At 34.8% G+C, this 16904-nt stretch overlaps 2 protein-coding genes across 2 annotated transcripts; both read left to right on the top strand.

Moving 5' to 3' along the window:
- The first annotated feature begins 2508 nt into the window (after positions 1-2508).
- LOC108373670 (propionyl-CoA carboxylase alpha chain, mitochondrial-like) lies at positions 2509-6217 on the top strand. The gene is made up of 2 exons (XM_017629593.1): positions 2509-3052; positions 4614-6217. Exons 1-2 carry the CDS (start codon positions 2509-2511, stop codon positions 6215-6217), a joined length of 2148 nt encoding a protein of 715 aa, XP_017485082.1.
- Positions 6218-7518: 1301 nt separating this feature from the next.
- On the top strand, positions 7519-9069 carry LOC108373671 (probable cytochrome c oxidase subunit 1). The gene has a single exon (XM_017629594.1). It carries the CDS (start codon positions 7519-7521, stop codon positions 9067-9069), a length of 1551 nt encoding a protein of 516 aa, XP_017485083.1.
- Positions 9070-16904: the final 7835 nt, after the last annotated feature.

Here is a 16904-nt window from a genome sequence, read left to right as displayed (position 1 = left end):
CCGCTTCATTTACATCATTAACAATACTGAAACCCAGGGGCTTTATTATGTTTTCCATTAGCATGGAATCGTAGACATTCATCTGACAACCATAAGTTTTTATGTACAAACCTTTCATATGTTTAATTTCTCTTATAAAACTTAAATCTGATCTATATAATTAATTAATAAAGCATGACTTGAAGTTTTTTGCAATATCATCGATTATAGTTAAATACGCATCCTTTCCAGGTTCCACATCTAATCCAGTAGGATCAAGCACCATTACTTTCGCATTATTAGGAAAAGCTTTTGGAGTTTCCCATGAATGAGAGAGTACACAGCTAATATTTTCTTGTTTCATTATTTCTCTCAGCTTCGTTAAACTTTTTATACCTATATATGAATCTTCTTCTATAGCAAGGATGACGCTTGGAGGATTTAAGCCAAAATGCTTTTCAAAATATTGATAAGCATCGTGAAGCACTATGTATTTTTGACCTTTAACACTATTTAATTTGTTACTGATTTCTTTTGCTTTTTGCTCTATCTTTTTTATAGCTATTTCTGCATTGTTTTTATATTTGTTGGAATTATTGCTGTCTATTTCCGAGAGCTTTGTGCTGATGAAGCGTATCATAAGTTTTGCATTTTCTGGGTTAAGCCAAATGTGTAAGTCATCTTCGTTGTGAGTATTGATTATTTTCCTTGCAAATGAGTTTTGCCTAGCGGGAAGTAAAGTTACTGCATCTGATAATTGTATTAACTGTCTATTATTTTTTTTGAAATTTTTTACAAATGTTTCTAGTTCATCATTAATATAGAATATAATATTGCTTGACTCGAGTTTGCTTATATCCGATGGCTTTAACGTATAGTCATGTGCAGAAGTAGTGTTATAGTTTAGTAATGCTGAATCCACAATTCCATCTGTAACAGATGAAACAAGTGAGTGTACAGGTTTTATTGTAGCAACAATTTTTAAATTGGATGAGAAAGCAGTATTGTAGTATAGTATAGAAAAAAACAACAGAAGAAAAGATATTACATGTTTCATGAGAATCCTGATATTTTAACGATAGAGAACCTTACTCTTAAATATAATAACAAACAAGTCCTTGGTAATATAAATATATCAGTAAAAAAAGGAAATATCATCACAATACTTGGTCCTAATGGAGGAGGAAAAACTTCTTTAGTGAAAGCAGTTGTCGGTATTAATCAAAACTACACTGGAAATATTATATTTGCTGATGGTATAAAAATTAGTTACATGCCACAAAATTTTAATATTAACAACTTAATGCCAATAACGGTTAAATATTTTCTCTTGAATAGTTTTCTAGGGAGGATAAACAGAAATCAGTCTGCTGTGGAAGAGGTGATAGATTTGGTTGGTATTGGTAACATCCTTAAACATCAAGTGTTAGAAATTTCAGCCGGTCAAACACAACTGCTGTTGCTAGCTCGCTGTTTGATTGCAGAACCAGATTTAATGATTTTAGATGAGCCAGTAAGTTCAATGGATGTGAATGCTCGGGTTAAATTTTATGATATTATTAGTAAGATAGCAAAAAAGCATATGGTGTCGATTCTTATGACTTCGCACGATCTCAGATCTGTTCTGCCATTTTCTGATTATGTGGTGTGTATAAATAACTCTATCTACTGTCAAGGTACACCGGATGAGATTATAAAGGATAAGGCTTTTAATGAAACATTTGTTAGTTACATGAAAAAATGATTAGAAGTATTCTGCGCCTTTCACGTGTGATTTCAGTATTAACTTATTATAGTGTGTTGCATCATTTACTTTTACCATCAAGAAAATCAGTCAATAAAATACGAGGCCAGAAGCTAAGATGTGCTCTTGAAAGATTGGGTCCAGTATTCATAAAATTTGGACAATCTATGTCATCACGTACTGATATCTTGAATGATGATATAACAAATAACTTACTGTTAATATGCGATAGGCTACCGTCGTTTTCACATAAAGTTGCTATTAAAACCATAGAAAATGAATTTAATTGCAAGCTAAACGAGATTTTTTCAAATTTTAATGAAATTCCGGTTGCAGCGGCGTCAGTTTCTCAGGTTCATAAAGCAGTGACAACAGAGGGTAAAGTGGTTGCAGTGAAGATATTGAGACCAAATATTGAGAAAATCTTTTCAAGAGATATAAAAATGCTTATGTGGCTTGCGAAAATTGCAGAGAAGTTCAGTAAGCAATCAAAAAGGTTAAAACCCATTGATCTAGTTGAAACTTTTGCTGAAATTTGTCGATTAGAGCTAGATTTACGCTTTGAAGCAGCACATTCTTCAGAATTAAGGGAAAATACTAAAAGTGACAGGGGTTTTTATGTACCTGAAATAGATTGGAGTAGAACTTCAAAAAGAGTTCTCACGATGGAGTGGATAGATGCTACGCCGATATATGAAGTAAAAGAGCATCGAAAACAAGTAGCAGTCAATCTTATCGAATCCTTTTGCAATCAAGTATATCGAGATTGTTTTTTTCATGCCGATATGCACCCGGGGAATCTAATGATCGATAGCAGCAATAACATCATTGCTTTAGACTGTGGGATTATGGGAAGGATAGATCGAGAAACGTATTATTATGTGATAGAGATATTGAAAGGTTTTCTGGAACGCGACTATAATCACGTTGCTGAAATGCACTTTAAAGCTGGCTACGTTCTGCCACAGTATAAAAATTTTGTTACGGCCTGTAGGGCGATTGGTGAACCAATTGTTGGACAACCGATACAAAAAATTTCATTTGCTAATCTGCTTGCCCAGTTATTCAAAGTAACTAGCGATTTTGATATGAAGGTTCAAACACAATTGCTATTGCTACAAAAAACTATGATCTTGCTGGAGGGAGCATGCCGCAAAATTTATCCAGGAATTAATATGTGGGAAGTGGTTAAGGTATGGATGAAGAGCCAACAGAAGAATAAAATAGGATACAAGGAAAAAATAAAGAGCTCTTACCCAGTTAAAACTCTTCAGGAATTATCTAGCCTTGTCGGTAAACTAAATCTGATAGCTGATCAAAAGCTTGCGGGTAATAATAAGCTTCAAGACAGAGTTTCTTTTCTATTATTAATTATTATCACAATATTAATTGTTAAGTTTTTTTATTTATAATTTTTCATAAAAAGTTTATCTTGTTCATTTTTACTTTCGGTAGGTTTTGTGTTATATATTTAGTATTAGTTAGGTTATGGTGTTGGTATGCCTAGTACTCAAACTCAGGTTCTGAAAGAAAAGCTTGAAAGTTTAATCTTGGCAATTCAAGGTGGTGATTTTGACTCTGTAAAAAAAGCTCTTGAGGGTAGTAAAGAGAACGGATGTAAACAGTCTTCCGTAATTAACTTGAAAAATAAAGATGGGATGACTCCTCTTCATGTTGCTTTAGAGCAATACAATATTGATTTGAAAATTATAAATTTGCTTTTAGATAGTGGAATTGATATCAAATACTGTTACAGTAATCCACTTGATAAAATAAGAAAAGAGTTACAAGGAGACAACTATTTACACATAGCTGCTAGAGCAGGGAATGTAGATGCTTTTTTATTAATATATAAGAAAAGTGTGGAAGATGGTTTTAGTCTACTAGGGTACAATGATAATCATGAAAATCCATTTCATATCGCAGCAAGTAGAGTGATACTTCCAGACGTAATAAGGAAGATTTTTGAATATTTAAAATCAAGAGAAGATGAAGAAGGAAAAAAGATAAAAAAAGCAAAGGAGGCTAAAAATGAAGAAGGTTTAAAAAACTCTGAAATAAAAAAGGAAGAATTCAACAGTGAAAGAAAATTTGTAAAAAATGCACTGTATGCTAAAAAAGAATATGCACTGAATAATCAAAAAAGGACCCCCCTTAGCTTAGTTAGTGAACAAGGTAAGAGAAAAATCAAAGAAACTGTAGGAATAAAGGATAGTCTGGTACGCAGCAAGAGGCTTCATTTATGCTTGTATATAGTAGGAGCTTTAGCTTGTATTGCTGCTTTTTGCCTTTCTCTACACTTACTATATATAACTGCCCAAGCTTTTGCGCTTAGCACAATTGCTTCAGCAGCCGTTGGTGGAGTTGCATTCTTTGGTGCAAAAGCGTGTAGTGAAGTACATGATTTTTGTGGAAATGGAACAGACATAGAGGGTGTTGTAGTTACTAGCACTAGTATTGATAGTGGACTTGGGACGGCGTAAGTTAGAAACGGCTTGCAGATTGTGACGTATCAATGTACTTTTTAAGAACTATCGTTAAAAATTGTGCCTAGATGTTGAAAAAAAAGTACGATAAAATTTTAATAGCCAACAGAGGAGAAATTGCTTGTAGGATAATAAGAACTGCTCACAAGATGGGTATATCTTGTGTTTGTGTGTATTCAGATGCAGATATCAACTCTGTACATGTTATGCAAGCTGATGAATCGAGATATATAGGTCCTTCACCTTCTTGTTTAAGTTATTTAAACATTGAAAAAATATGCGAAGTGGCAGTGGAGACCAATGTGCAGGCAGTTCATCCTGGCTATGGATTTTTGGCAGAAAATCCTGATTTTCCACGTGCTCTGCAGAAATATAACATAGATTTTATCGGCCCGAGTNTACAGCTAAAGAAGCTGCAAAAAAAGCTGGAGTGAATGTGGTACCAGGCTATACAGGTAAAATAAAAGATCCAGCTCATGCAGTGCAAGTTGCTGAAGAAATTGGTTTTCCTGTTATGTTTAAGGCGGCAGCGGGTGGCGGTGGCAAAGGAATGAGGGTGGTGAATTCAAAAGAAGAGGCTGAGCTGGCGTTTATATCTGCAACAAATGAAGCAGAAAAAAGCTTTAAAGATGGCAGTATATTTGTTGAAAAGTACATAGAACTACCGAGGCATATTGAAATACAAATAATAGCGGACAAATATGAAAATATAGTATGCCTTGGTGAGAGAGAGTGTTCAATACAGAGAAATAACCAAAAGATTATAGAGGAGACTCCTAGTCCATTTATTAGTGAACAAGTAAGGCAAGAGATGTATGCTCAATGCGTTTTATTGGCAAAGCAGGTTGGTTATTTCACAGCAGGTACAGTTGAATTTGTTATGGATAAAGATCACAAATTTTATTTTCTTGAGGTAAATACTAGACTGCAAGTTGAACATCCGGTCACGGAGCTTGTTACTGGAATAGATATAGTAGAAGAAATGGTCAGAATTTCCTGTGGAGAAAAACTAAGATTTAGTCAAGATGATATTAAACTCACTGGTTCAGCAATGGAAAGTAGAATCTGTGCTGAAGACCCATCAAAGAAATTTTTTCCTTCTGGTGGGAGAATAAGATATTATGATAAACCCGGTGATGTGAGAATAGACGATGGGGTAACTGCAGGATCTGAGATCAGCATGTTTTATGACTCAATGGTTGCAAAGGTAATTACGCATGGGCAGGATAGAATAGAGGCAATAAAAAAGATGCAGAAAGCATTATCTGAATGCTATATAGGTGGAATAACTAATAACATAGAATTTCTTGAGTCGATCTTTCATCATCCAGATTTTATTGCAGGTAAGCTCCATACTAAATTTATTCCAGATTTTTACCCTAATGGTTTCCATGGTGATCCTGTTACGGAAGAGTATATGAAAATATCTATATTAGTTGCGCTTTATGTTCATTTAGAGAACGAACAAAAGTACAGCGATAAGATACAAGATGGAGCATTCGTAGTGGTGATTAATAGCAACGAATATCCAATAAACGCAAAATACCAGAATAACACGTTGACAGCGGTTTATAACCACAATGAATATTCCGTGAAAGGCAAATGGAAATCGCATAGTTATAAATTGTTAAATGTGATAATCAGCGATGATGTTGATATTACAGTAAAAATAGATAAGAAGGGTGATAAATATTTAATAAAGCATGCAGGAATGAAAGCTGAGTGTTGTGTATTGGATCCGTATGTTGCTGAATTAAATAAGTTTGTGCTTAACAATGAATCAAATGAAACAAGGGAAAATGTTGTACAATCACCGATATGTGGCTTATTGACCAAATTATATGTAAATATAGGTGATCAAGTAGAGATAGGACAGCCCTTGTTTGTGATAGAAGCAATGAAGATGGAAAATATTATATGCTCTGAAATAAAAGCAGTGGTTAAAAACGTTCTTATACAGGAAGGTAAGAGCGTACAAGTAGGTGATATAATATTGGATTGTTTGTAAGAACTGTATGTGGAGATTATCTCTCTATGTGGTGGCTATACAAAAACAAAGAAGAAAACACTATATTTAAGTTATAAATGTGATATTACTACTACAGGCATTAAATGTTACTTAATATATTGTAGTGTAGGATTATATCAAGAGTGCATGACTCTCTATATGAGGGGTGCTATGTAAAGAAAATAGTATCTGTTACTGCTTTTTGGTATGAGGCTATTCTAGTGTTGCGGCAGTGAAGTTTAATAATGTCTGTTACTGCTTTTTGGTGTGAGGCTAGAGGGTTATGAGCAGTAACAGACACTATTAAACTTATTATAAAATTTATTTAATGTAAATACTTTATATTATATTTTTTTAACTCAAAGTGTTATGGTTTTTCCATTAGAACAACTGTTTCCCCCTAAATTACTACATATATTATTATATCTTCCGAATGCTAAAAAATTATTAATTGCTATTAATCTGTGTTTGCGTAGTAAGTGTATATGTATTATATATAGTATGTTGTTCAGTTTTAAAGATGAAGTTGTTGATACTAATATTGTTAATAATATTCTACTCTAGTTTGTCGATTGCTTCTTCTCCAAGTGCGTGGCAACTTGGGTTTCAGTTACCAGCAACTGAGTTAATGGAAAATGCTGTCAAGTCACACTCTTTCATTATGCTCTTGATGTCTGCTGTTGTTTTATTTGTGTGGCTGCTGCTTTTTTATGTCGTATTTCGTTTTCATAAAAGTAAGGTATCAAGTGTAAGCAAAGTTACTCATAATATTATTTTAGAAATAATTTGGACTGTGGTTCCAGTGATAATTGTTGCAATACTTACGGTGGAAAATATAAAATTAATAAAAGAACAAGAAAAAATTCCCAAAACTGAATTAACTTTAAAAGTTATTGGTAATCAATGGTACTGGGGTTATCAATATCCGGAACATCAAGGTTTATCGTTTGATAGCTACATAAAAGGAGATGCTGACCTCAGTGCTCAAGATTTAAGGCTGCTATCTGTTGACAATCATGTTGTTTTACCTGTTAATACTAACATTCGTTTACAAGTGACAGCAGCAGATGTAATACATAGCTGGGGTATTCCTGCTTTTGGTATAAAAATTGATGCAATACCAGGTAGATTAAATGAAGCATGGTTTAATATAAAGAAACCAGGGGTGTACTATGGGCAGTGTTATGAATTATGTGGTCAAGGTCACGGATTTATGCCTATTGTTGTTGAAGCAGTAAGTCGAGAAGATTTTGACAAGTGGATCGAAGATAAAAAATTGTTAAGTTAATGTGGAGACAAATATGAGTGATATGCCAAAGGGTATAAAGCGTTGGCTATTTTCTACTAACCATAAAGATATAGGAACGTTATATATCATTTTTTCAATATTAACAGGAATAATAGGTGGTTTGTTGTCAGTGATTATCCGAACTCAGTTGATGCACGTTAACATACTCAACGGTAATCACCAGTTGTATAATGTAATGGTTACAGGTCATGCATTGATAATGGTGTTTTTTATGATAATGCCAGCCTTAATGGGAGGATTTGGTAACTGGTTTGTACCTTTAATGATAGGCGCTCCTGATATGGCTTTTCCTCGTATGAATAATTTAAGTTTTTGGTTGTTGGTGTCGTCTTTTATTCTACTCATCACTTCGGTGTTTGTAGGTGAAGGGCCAGGTACGGGATGGACTTTGTATCCACCTCTATCACAAGTAGTTTCTCATCCCAGTGCTGGAGTAGATCTTGCTATATTTGCCCTGCATGTTGCTGGTATGTCATCAATTGTCGGAGCAATTAACTTCATAGTAACTATATTTAATATGCGAGCACCTGGAATGTCTTTAACTAAAATGCCGTTGTTTGTGTGGTCTGTTCTATTGACTGCATTTATGCTGATTGTTGCTTTACCGGTTCTTGCTGGTGCTATAACTATGCTACTCACTGATCGCAACATTGGCACTTCGTTTTTTGATCCTGCTGGTGGTGGGGATCCTGTATTGTTCCAGCATTTGTTTTGGTTCTTCGGTCATCCGGAAGTGTACATCATTATTTTCCCTGCATTTGGAATTATAAGTCAAGTTGTGTCAACTTTTTCACACCGGCCGGTGTTTGGTTATATGGGCATGATTTATGCTATGATAGGAATAGCTGCATTTGGATTTATGGTATGGGCTCACCATATGTTCACTGTTGGGCTTAATACAGAAGCTGTTGTATTTTTTAGTGCCTCAACAATGTTTATTGGTGTGATCACTGGAATTAAAGTATTTAGCTGGATTGCAACAATGTGGGGTGGTGCAATTGAACTAAAAACCCCTATGTTATTTGCTTTAGGTTTTATTTTCGTGTTTGTTGGTGGAGGAGTGACAGGTATAGTGCTTTCTCATGGTGGAATAGATAAACTTCTGCATGATACTTACTATGTTGTAGCTCATTTCCATTATGTGATGTCACTGGCTGCTCTATTTGCTGCATTTGCTGGGTTCTATTATTGGATAGGCAAAATATCAGGTAAACAATACAATGAATGCTTGGGTCAGATACACTTTTGGCTGACTTTTATAGGAACTAACGTTACTTTTTTACCTCAACATTTTTTAGGATTATCGGGGATGCCAAGACGCATACCTGACTACCCGGACGCGTTTATTCCATGGAATTACGTTTCCTCTATAGGGTCATACATATCATTTTTTTCAGTGATGTTTTTTGTTTTTGTGGTTGTGCACCTTTTCATAAGAGGCAAAAAAGCTGGAGATAATCCGTGGGGAGGTGATACTCTAGAGTGGACTGTATCTTCGCCGCCACCTTTTCATACTTTTGAAAAACCACCAGTTATAAAATAGTTATGCATACAAGTGCTCTGTTTAAAGATGTGTCAACAATACTAGATTTTTGGCATTTACTGAAGCCAAGAATAATGTATCTAGTAGTGTTTACTGCAGTTGCTGGTATGGTAATTGCACCTGGGGATATGCATCCTTTTCTGGCGCTGATATCTCTTATTTGTGTTGCTCTTGGCTCTGGTGCCGCGGGTGCAATAAATATGTGGTATGATAGAGATATAGATGTACTGATGCAAAGGACAAAAAATCGCCCTATTCCTGCAGGCAGGGTGGAAGCAAACAGTGCACTGGAGTTTGGTGTTACTATTGGAATATTATCCATTTTTATCATGGCGATAGCGGTGAATTATCTCTCTGCTATTTTGCTTGCGATTAGCATATTGTTTTACGTTTTTGTATACACAATTTGGTTAAAAAGACGCACTCCGCAAAATATCGTTATTGGCGGAGCAGCGGGTGCTTTTCCTCCTATGATTGGCTATGCGGCTGTTACCAATTCTTTTAGCTGGGAGAGCTTTGTGCTGTTTTTAATAATCTTTATGTGGACCCCTCCGCACTTTTGGGCGCTGTCTTTAAATAGGTCAGAAGATTACATTAGGGCATCCATACCAATGTTTAATATTGTTTATGGTGCAGAAAAAACAAGAGAATATATATTAATTTATAGCATACTGCTCGTATTAATCAGCTTGCTACCGGCATTATTTTTAGCTAAGTCCCTGCTTTATTTAATCCTAGCAACCTCTTCAGGTGGTGTGTTTATTTGGTATGCGATATCTGTGCTAAGATTTAAGAATTATCGCTCACAAAAAAAGATGTTCTCTTATTCAATTTCCTACTTATTTTTGCTATTTGCTAGTATTATTTTTTGCTTATGAATAAACAACAAAAATGTAAAAATTATTTTTTATTTTTTATTTTAGTAGCGTTGGTAATTACGCTTTTTTTTGTCTCTATAATTAAGTTTAAAGGTTAATACTGGAATCTAAATATAGACTCCAGTGTTAACGGAAACAAACTATATTAGGTTTGTTATGCTGTCTGGCATTACATCATCCGGATTGAGAGTATTTATATCAACGCTTGGTTGCTTGTTATTTGAGTCCCCAGTGCTGGTATTGTTTGCACCTAAATCTGATTTTGTAATAACTGCTTTATTTCCTGTAAGCATTTTTAGCATTTTTTCTACACCCTCTGCATTAGCGTTGCTACCATCTGCTTTAGCAAAAGTAGAATCTGCGTTTATTTTAGTGTAGACGTCTTCTGTTTTAGCATAGTCATTCAATGAGGTTTTATCAGCTTTGTTATTCAGATCAACTGCTTTAGCAAAGGTAGTGTTTGCATCTGTTTTAGTGTAAACGTCTGCTGCTTTAGCAAAGGTAGTGTTTGCATCTAAATCTGATTTTGTAATAACTGCTTTATTTCCTGTAAGCTTGCCTAGCATTGCTTCTACATTCCCTGCAGTAACGTTGGTACCATCTACTTTAGCAAAGGTAGAATCTGCTTTTGTTTTAGTGTAAACGTCTGCTGTTTTAGCATAGTCATTCAATGAGGTTTTATCAGCTTTGTTATTCAGATCAGCTGCTTTAGCAAAGGTAGTGTTTGCATCTAAAACTGATTTCGTAATAACTACATCATCTCCTGTAAGCTTACCTAGCATTGCTTCTACATTCCCTGCAGTAACGTTGGTACCATCTACTTTAGCAAAGGTAGAATCTGCTTTTGTTTTAGTGTAAACGTCTGCTGTTTTAGCATAGTCATTCAATGAGGTTTTATCAGCTTTGTTATTCAGATCAGCTGCTTTAGCAAAGGTATTGTTTGCATCTGTTTTAGTGTAAACGTCTGCTGTTTTAGCATAGTCATTCAATGAGGTTTTATCAGCTTTGTTATTCAGATCAGCTGCTTTAGCAAAGGTATTGTTTGCATCTGTTTTAGTGTAAACGTCTGCTGCTTTAGCATAATCACTTAATGCACTTGTATAACTTTCTATCATTGTTTTAAAGCCTGTTACTTCGCTTGGATTATTACTACCGCTTGCCTTGTACTTGAAAGTGTTACTATCAAAATCCAAAATATATTCGTTATTTCCACCATCTGTGTAAACAATAAACTTGGCTGATTCTGCAGTTGCTTCTACTTTTTGTGGTGTCAAACTCTCATAAAATTTCAAACTTGCTGTCATAATTGCTCTCCTTTAAAAAATGTAATATACTAAAAAATCTATAATTTCTGTAAACATTATCTGTCTTTACTTGCAAAGTGAATAGTCATACCAACTTCAAACCCGTGTGTACCGAAAAACTTATTCTTTATAGTTGTAGTGGTGTTTGCTGAGTCTGTTGTCCAAGTTTTATTAGTCAGTTTTAAGTTTTTGAACTTTTCAAAATCACCACCAATAACACCAAAGTGTCTATATCCTATATGTATGTTTGTGTCTTCAGTGAATTGGTAACTAAGACCAGCCTTTAGTTGATATGCAGGTCTGATTGATGCTTTTTCAAACATCTTCATTCTTGTTACCCCACCCCCAACTCCAACATAAGGAGAAAAAGAGAATCGATTGCTTTTCCACTGACGATAAGCATTTACAAGAAGAGATGTATTTTCAATACTATCAGTATTTGTTGTGATTGCATAAAGATCGCTTTCAGCTTTATATGATATGGAGATTGGACCATCCATTAAGCCAATGTTATCAACTTTCACTTTAGAATGCATTAATTCCAACTCAGTTTTGTAGCTGCCCGATTTATGCGCATAACCTAGCAATATATTTGCTGCAAATGGAGGAGTATAGTTTGGTTTGTATTTATCTAGTGTTGTACCTTTTGTATTTTCAGCAGAACGGTCATTTATTGTAATATTTGTTATATTTTTACCTTGGGTAGAATGTGTTATACTTAATGGGCATATATGGCTGAAAAGCTGTTTATGGTATGCACCTCCTATGTAAAATCCTTCATTTGCAAATGATTGTTGTGACAACAGCAAAACGATTGCCGTTGCCGATAACGCTCTTATCATATATCCTCCTAATGAAAAAACTTACTTTACAAGGATGTGATTAAAAATAGGTAAAATTAACTTGGAGAATTAAGTTTTTATGTAGTTTTATTGTTATAGCTGCTCAATTACTCTACCACAGCTTTGTTCAATGACACTTGCTACATTTAAAATCCCTGCTTCATCGTAATAATTGCCTATTACTTGTAAAGCAAGAGGCAGACCTTCATTGGAAAGTGCAACGGGCACGGAAATAGCAGGTAATCCAGCTAGGCTTGCTGGTACAGTGAATACATCATTGATGCACATAATTAATGGATCTGGCTTTTCGTTTAACCCAAATGCTTCTGTTGGAGAGGATGGCACAAGTATGTAATCTATGTTTTCAAATGCTTTTATGAAATCGTTGCGGATTAACGCCCTGACGCATTGAGCCTTTTCATAGTATTCATTATAGTGACCTGAAGAAAGCGCGTAAGCACCCATTAGGATTCTTCTTTTCACTTCTTTACCAAAACCTTCTGCTCTTTTTAGTTCATACATTTCATCAAGTGTATCAGCTTCAATGTGCAATCCATAACGCACTCCATCGTAACGTGCAAGGTTAGACGAAGTTTCAGCAGAGCAGATTAAATAGTAAACTGGTATTGCATATTTTGTATGTGGCAAGCTGATATCGACAACTTCAGCACCATTTTCCCTGAGGTAAGTGGCAACTTTTTCCCAATGATGAATAATTTCATCTGAAATTCCATCCATATTATATTCTCTTGGAATACCTATTCGTTTACCTTTGATGTTGTTGTCTATCAGATTAAAAAATTTAGGAACTGGTTGATCGCTAGATGTTGAATCTTTTTTGTCGTATCCGCATATAGCTTCTAGCATTAGTGCTGAGTCAGCAACTGAACGAGTAATTACCCCCGCTTGGTCCAAAGAGCTTGCAAATGCGATCATACCAAAACGTGAACATCTTCCATAAGTTGGTTTCACACCCACTACTCCACAGTAAGCTGCGGGTTGACGTACGGACCCACCAGTGTCGCTTCCTAATGCACCAGCGCATAAGAATCCTGCTACTGCTGCTGCAGAACCTCCAGATGAGCCGCCAGGCACAACTTTTTCTCCATCACTTTTTCTAATCCAAACATTTTCAACGGGACCAAAGTAACTGTTTGTATTTGCAGAGCCCATAGCAAATTCATCCATATTGAGTTTACCAAGCATAGCCACTCCATTGTGTAAAAGCTTGTCAGATACTGTAGATTCATAAGTTGGAATAAAATTTTCTAACATCTTTGAAGCTGCTGTGGTTCTAATCCCTTTTGTGCAGAACAAATCTTTCACACCTACTGGTATTCCTGTTAATGGTGAATTTTCTTGCTTAGAGAGGTTTACATCTGCAGCTTTTGCAGCTTCTATTGCTATTTCCGGGGTTTTTGTGATAAATGCATTTAATTTTTCATTTTCAGCAGCATCGATGTGAGCTTTTACAAGTTCAACAGAAGAAAAATCTCTTCTCTTCAGGCCATCATGCATCTGTACAATACTCAATTTCCTCAGTTCGTTCATCAATATCTCGTTTCTAAAGACCTTAATTATAATAGTAACTAGATAAAAAATCTATATATTTGTGGCAATATAGCTTAGATCCATGAGTATAAAGGAGTTTATCGCAAGATATAACCAATGATTTTGATAAGCAATGTCACACCATTTTTTATCTTTGTTTTACTGGTATTGTTGGCCATAATACGTAACTTTTTGCAATCACTCAACAGGTCAATTAGTAACTCTGTAAGTTTTTTTTTAGCTTCACTATTTTGTTCAATTATTTCTGCTGCACATGCATTTTTAATATACATTGCATTATGAAACTGATGGTTATCTTTTGCGTGAGGGTATGGAATGTATATAGCGGGACGCCTAGCAAGAGTAATCTCCGCAATTGAAGTTGCTCCTGCTCTGCTGATAACTACATGTGAATTAGCTAATTTTTTTTCTAAATCATTAAAGAATGGACTGAGTGTATAGTTGATGTTGTAACTTTTATATAGATTTTCGACTCTACTTATGTTTTTTTCCTTGCACTGTTGTGTTACAATGATTTTCTTTTTTATTTCTTCAGGTAGGTCGCAGATTATATTGCTGACTACATCGTCAAAAAAGTCTGCACCTTGGCTGCCTGCTATGATGAGTATATTCAAATTGTTCTTAGCACTGGGGTAGTTATGTATTTCTGATGTCTCAATGAAGTTTCCAGTGAAAATACATTTTTTACCTTCAGCATATTTAGTGTTTTTAAAACTGGTGGCGACTAATAGTGCACTCTTGAAAAAAAATCTATTCACTTCTCCTAAGATTATGTTTTGTTCGTGCAGAATGATAGGTATGGAAAGGATTTTTGCTGCAAAAAGAGTTGGAAAAGATGCATAACTGCCAAAACCAATAACTAATCTAGGTCGTAGTTTTACCATCTGATAAAGTGCTAACATACAACTATAAAGCAAAGAGAAAAGAAATTTTAATTTGCTTCCACTTGGTCTACATAGTGGCAATACATAACTCTCTATCTCATTTATTTGTTTATTGGTGAACAATATACATTTGTACCCCTCAGCTTTTAATGTTTTTGCTAAGGTTAAAGCTGGAAAAATGTGTCCACCTGTTCCACCTGTTGCTAAGATAATGTCCATGAAATATGTAATAGCCAGTACTTATTATTGATAATCATCTGATGATTTGCACGTATAATTTTATTAGCTCAAAGAAGTCTAAAATTGCATTGTTGAAGTAAAGATTATAATAATTAATCGTAATATACATTTTTATCTAGTGAATACTGTCATTGTAAAAAAATTTGGTGGAACGTCTCTGACTAATTTAAGCCGGGTTGCACATCTAATAAAAAATGACGTTGAGAAAGGGCATAAGGTAGTAGTGGTTGTATCTGCAGTGGCAGGCTTTACTGATCAAATGATTGCTCAGGCTCAAAGAGTTTCAAACTTAAACAGCCAGCAAGAGTTATCAGAGTACGACGTTTTACTATCTGCAGGTGAACAAATATCCTGTGGTTTGTTAGCAGTTGCACTTCAATCCATAGGTGTTAACGCTAAATCATGGCTTGCGTGGCAATTGCCTGTTGTGACTAATAATTTTTTTTCTCAGTCGAAAATAAAGGAAATAAATATTGATCATCTACAAAAGTCATTTTCTGAAGGCTACACTGTTGCAGTAATTGCTGGCTTTCAAGGTATCTATAATAATAGACTGACTACGTTTGGCAGAGGAGGCTCTGATATATCTGCGGTTGCTTTAGCGGTAGCTTTTAATGTGAGAAAATGCGAAATCTTCACTGATATCGACGGGATATATACGGCTGACCCTAAGGTTGTTACCAAAGCACGTAAACTAAAATTTGTTTCTTATGATGAAATGTTGGAAATGTCGTTATCTGGTGCTAAAATCTTACATAATCGTTCAGTTCAATTGGCAATGAAGAATAACATACAATTGCAAGTATTTTCTACTTTTAAAGAAGCAGAAGGCACTACTGTGCTATCTTCTAAAGATGCGTTGGAAAAACATTTAATTACCGGAANCATTTAATTACCGGAATAACGTGTAGCACTAATGAAGCACTGATAACTCTTTCTGATGTTAATATTCATGTTTTAAAGAATATAGTAGATGCAAATATAAAAATTGATATGATACACGGAGCAAATTTTGTAATTGCCAAATATGATATTAGTCGAATAAAAGATCTATTGGATGAAAATATTAATTATACTATAAATAACAATGTCGCTAAAGTTTCAATAATCGGTATTGGGGTTACTTCTAATGTTGATGTTGTGCGTTGTATACTCAATGTTTTGGAGAAAAAAAAGATAGAAATGCTTGCTATTTCCATGTCAGAACTCAGGATTAGCGTGGTCGTTGATGCAGAATATGCAGAAATTCTAACTAAGGACTTACACACTGAATATGGACTTGACCTTTTTTGAAACTCGATTTCTGAAGCTTTTATCAAATACATCCTGCAGTGTACTTCTTCTAAGAATTTTTCATAACAGGTTTTGAAGGGGGTATAATGTAATTGTTTGCAAAAGTGTTTTGTGCCTATACAATAGAATTATTACAAGTAAAGTAAAAGCTTTGAGTAAAGTTCTTGCAGTAGTTAATCAAAAGGGAGGAGTAGGTAAAACTACAACTAGTGTAAATTTAGCAACGGCTTTTGCTGCAGTTAATAAAAACACTTTGTTGATAGATCTCGATCCTCAAGGAAATGCCAGCACTGGCCTTGGCTTTTCGTATAAAAGCCGTGCAAAAAATATATATAATGTGCTAGTAAATAATGAGCCTATATTATCTACTGTGCTTAATACAGAGGTGCCTAATTTATCATTGATTGCTTCAACAGTTGATTTATCTGCTGCGGAAGTTGAGCTCATACAATTCGAGCGAAGGGAGTTTGTCCTCAAGGATGCGCTAATGAAGATTAGGGAGAGTTATGAATATATAATTATTGACTGCCCTCCTTCTCTTGGTCTACTTACTATCAATGCGCTTACTGCCTCTGATTCAATAATTATTCCTCTTCAGTGTGAATTTTTTGCCTTAGAAGGCTTAAGTCACCTAATAAAAACTGTAGAACTAATAAAAAAATATTTAAATCCTTCTCTACAAATAGAAGGAATAGTGTTAACAATGTACGATAGGCGTAATAAGCTTAGTGAGCAGGTCAAAATTGAAATTTGTAATCATCTCAGTGATAAAGTATATGAGACTATTATTCCACGTAATGTAAGATTATCGGAAGCTCCTTC

This window comes from Rhagoletis zephyria, unplaced genomic scaffold (genome assembly GCF_001687245.7).
Source record: "Rhagoletis zephyria isolate East Lansing unplaced genomic scaffold, Rhagoletis_zephyria_1.1 Rzeph_scaffold_06931, whole genome shotgun sequence".
In the NCBI taxonomy this organism is placed as follows: domain Eukaryota; kingdom Metazoa; phylum Arthropoda; class Insecta; order Diptera; family Tephritidae; genus Rhagoletis; species Rhagoletis zephyria.
Note: the sequence above shows the minus strand (reverse complement) of the source record. Positions and strands in the feature narration are given on the sequence as shown.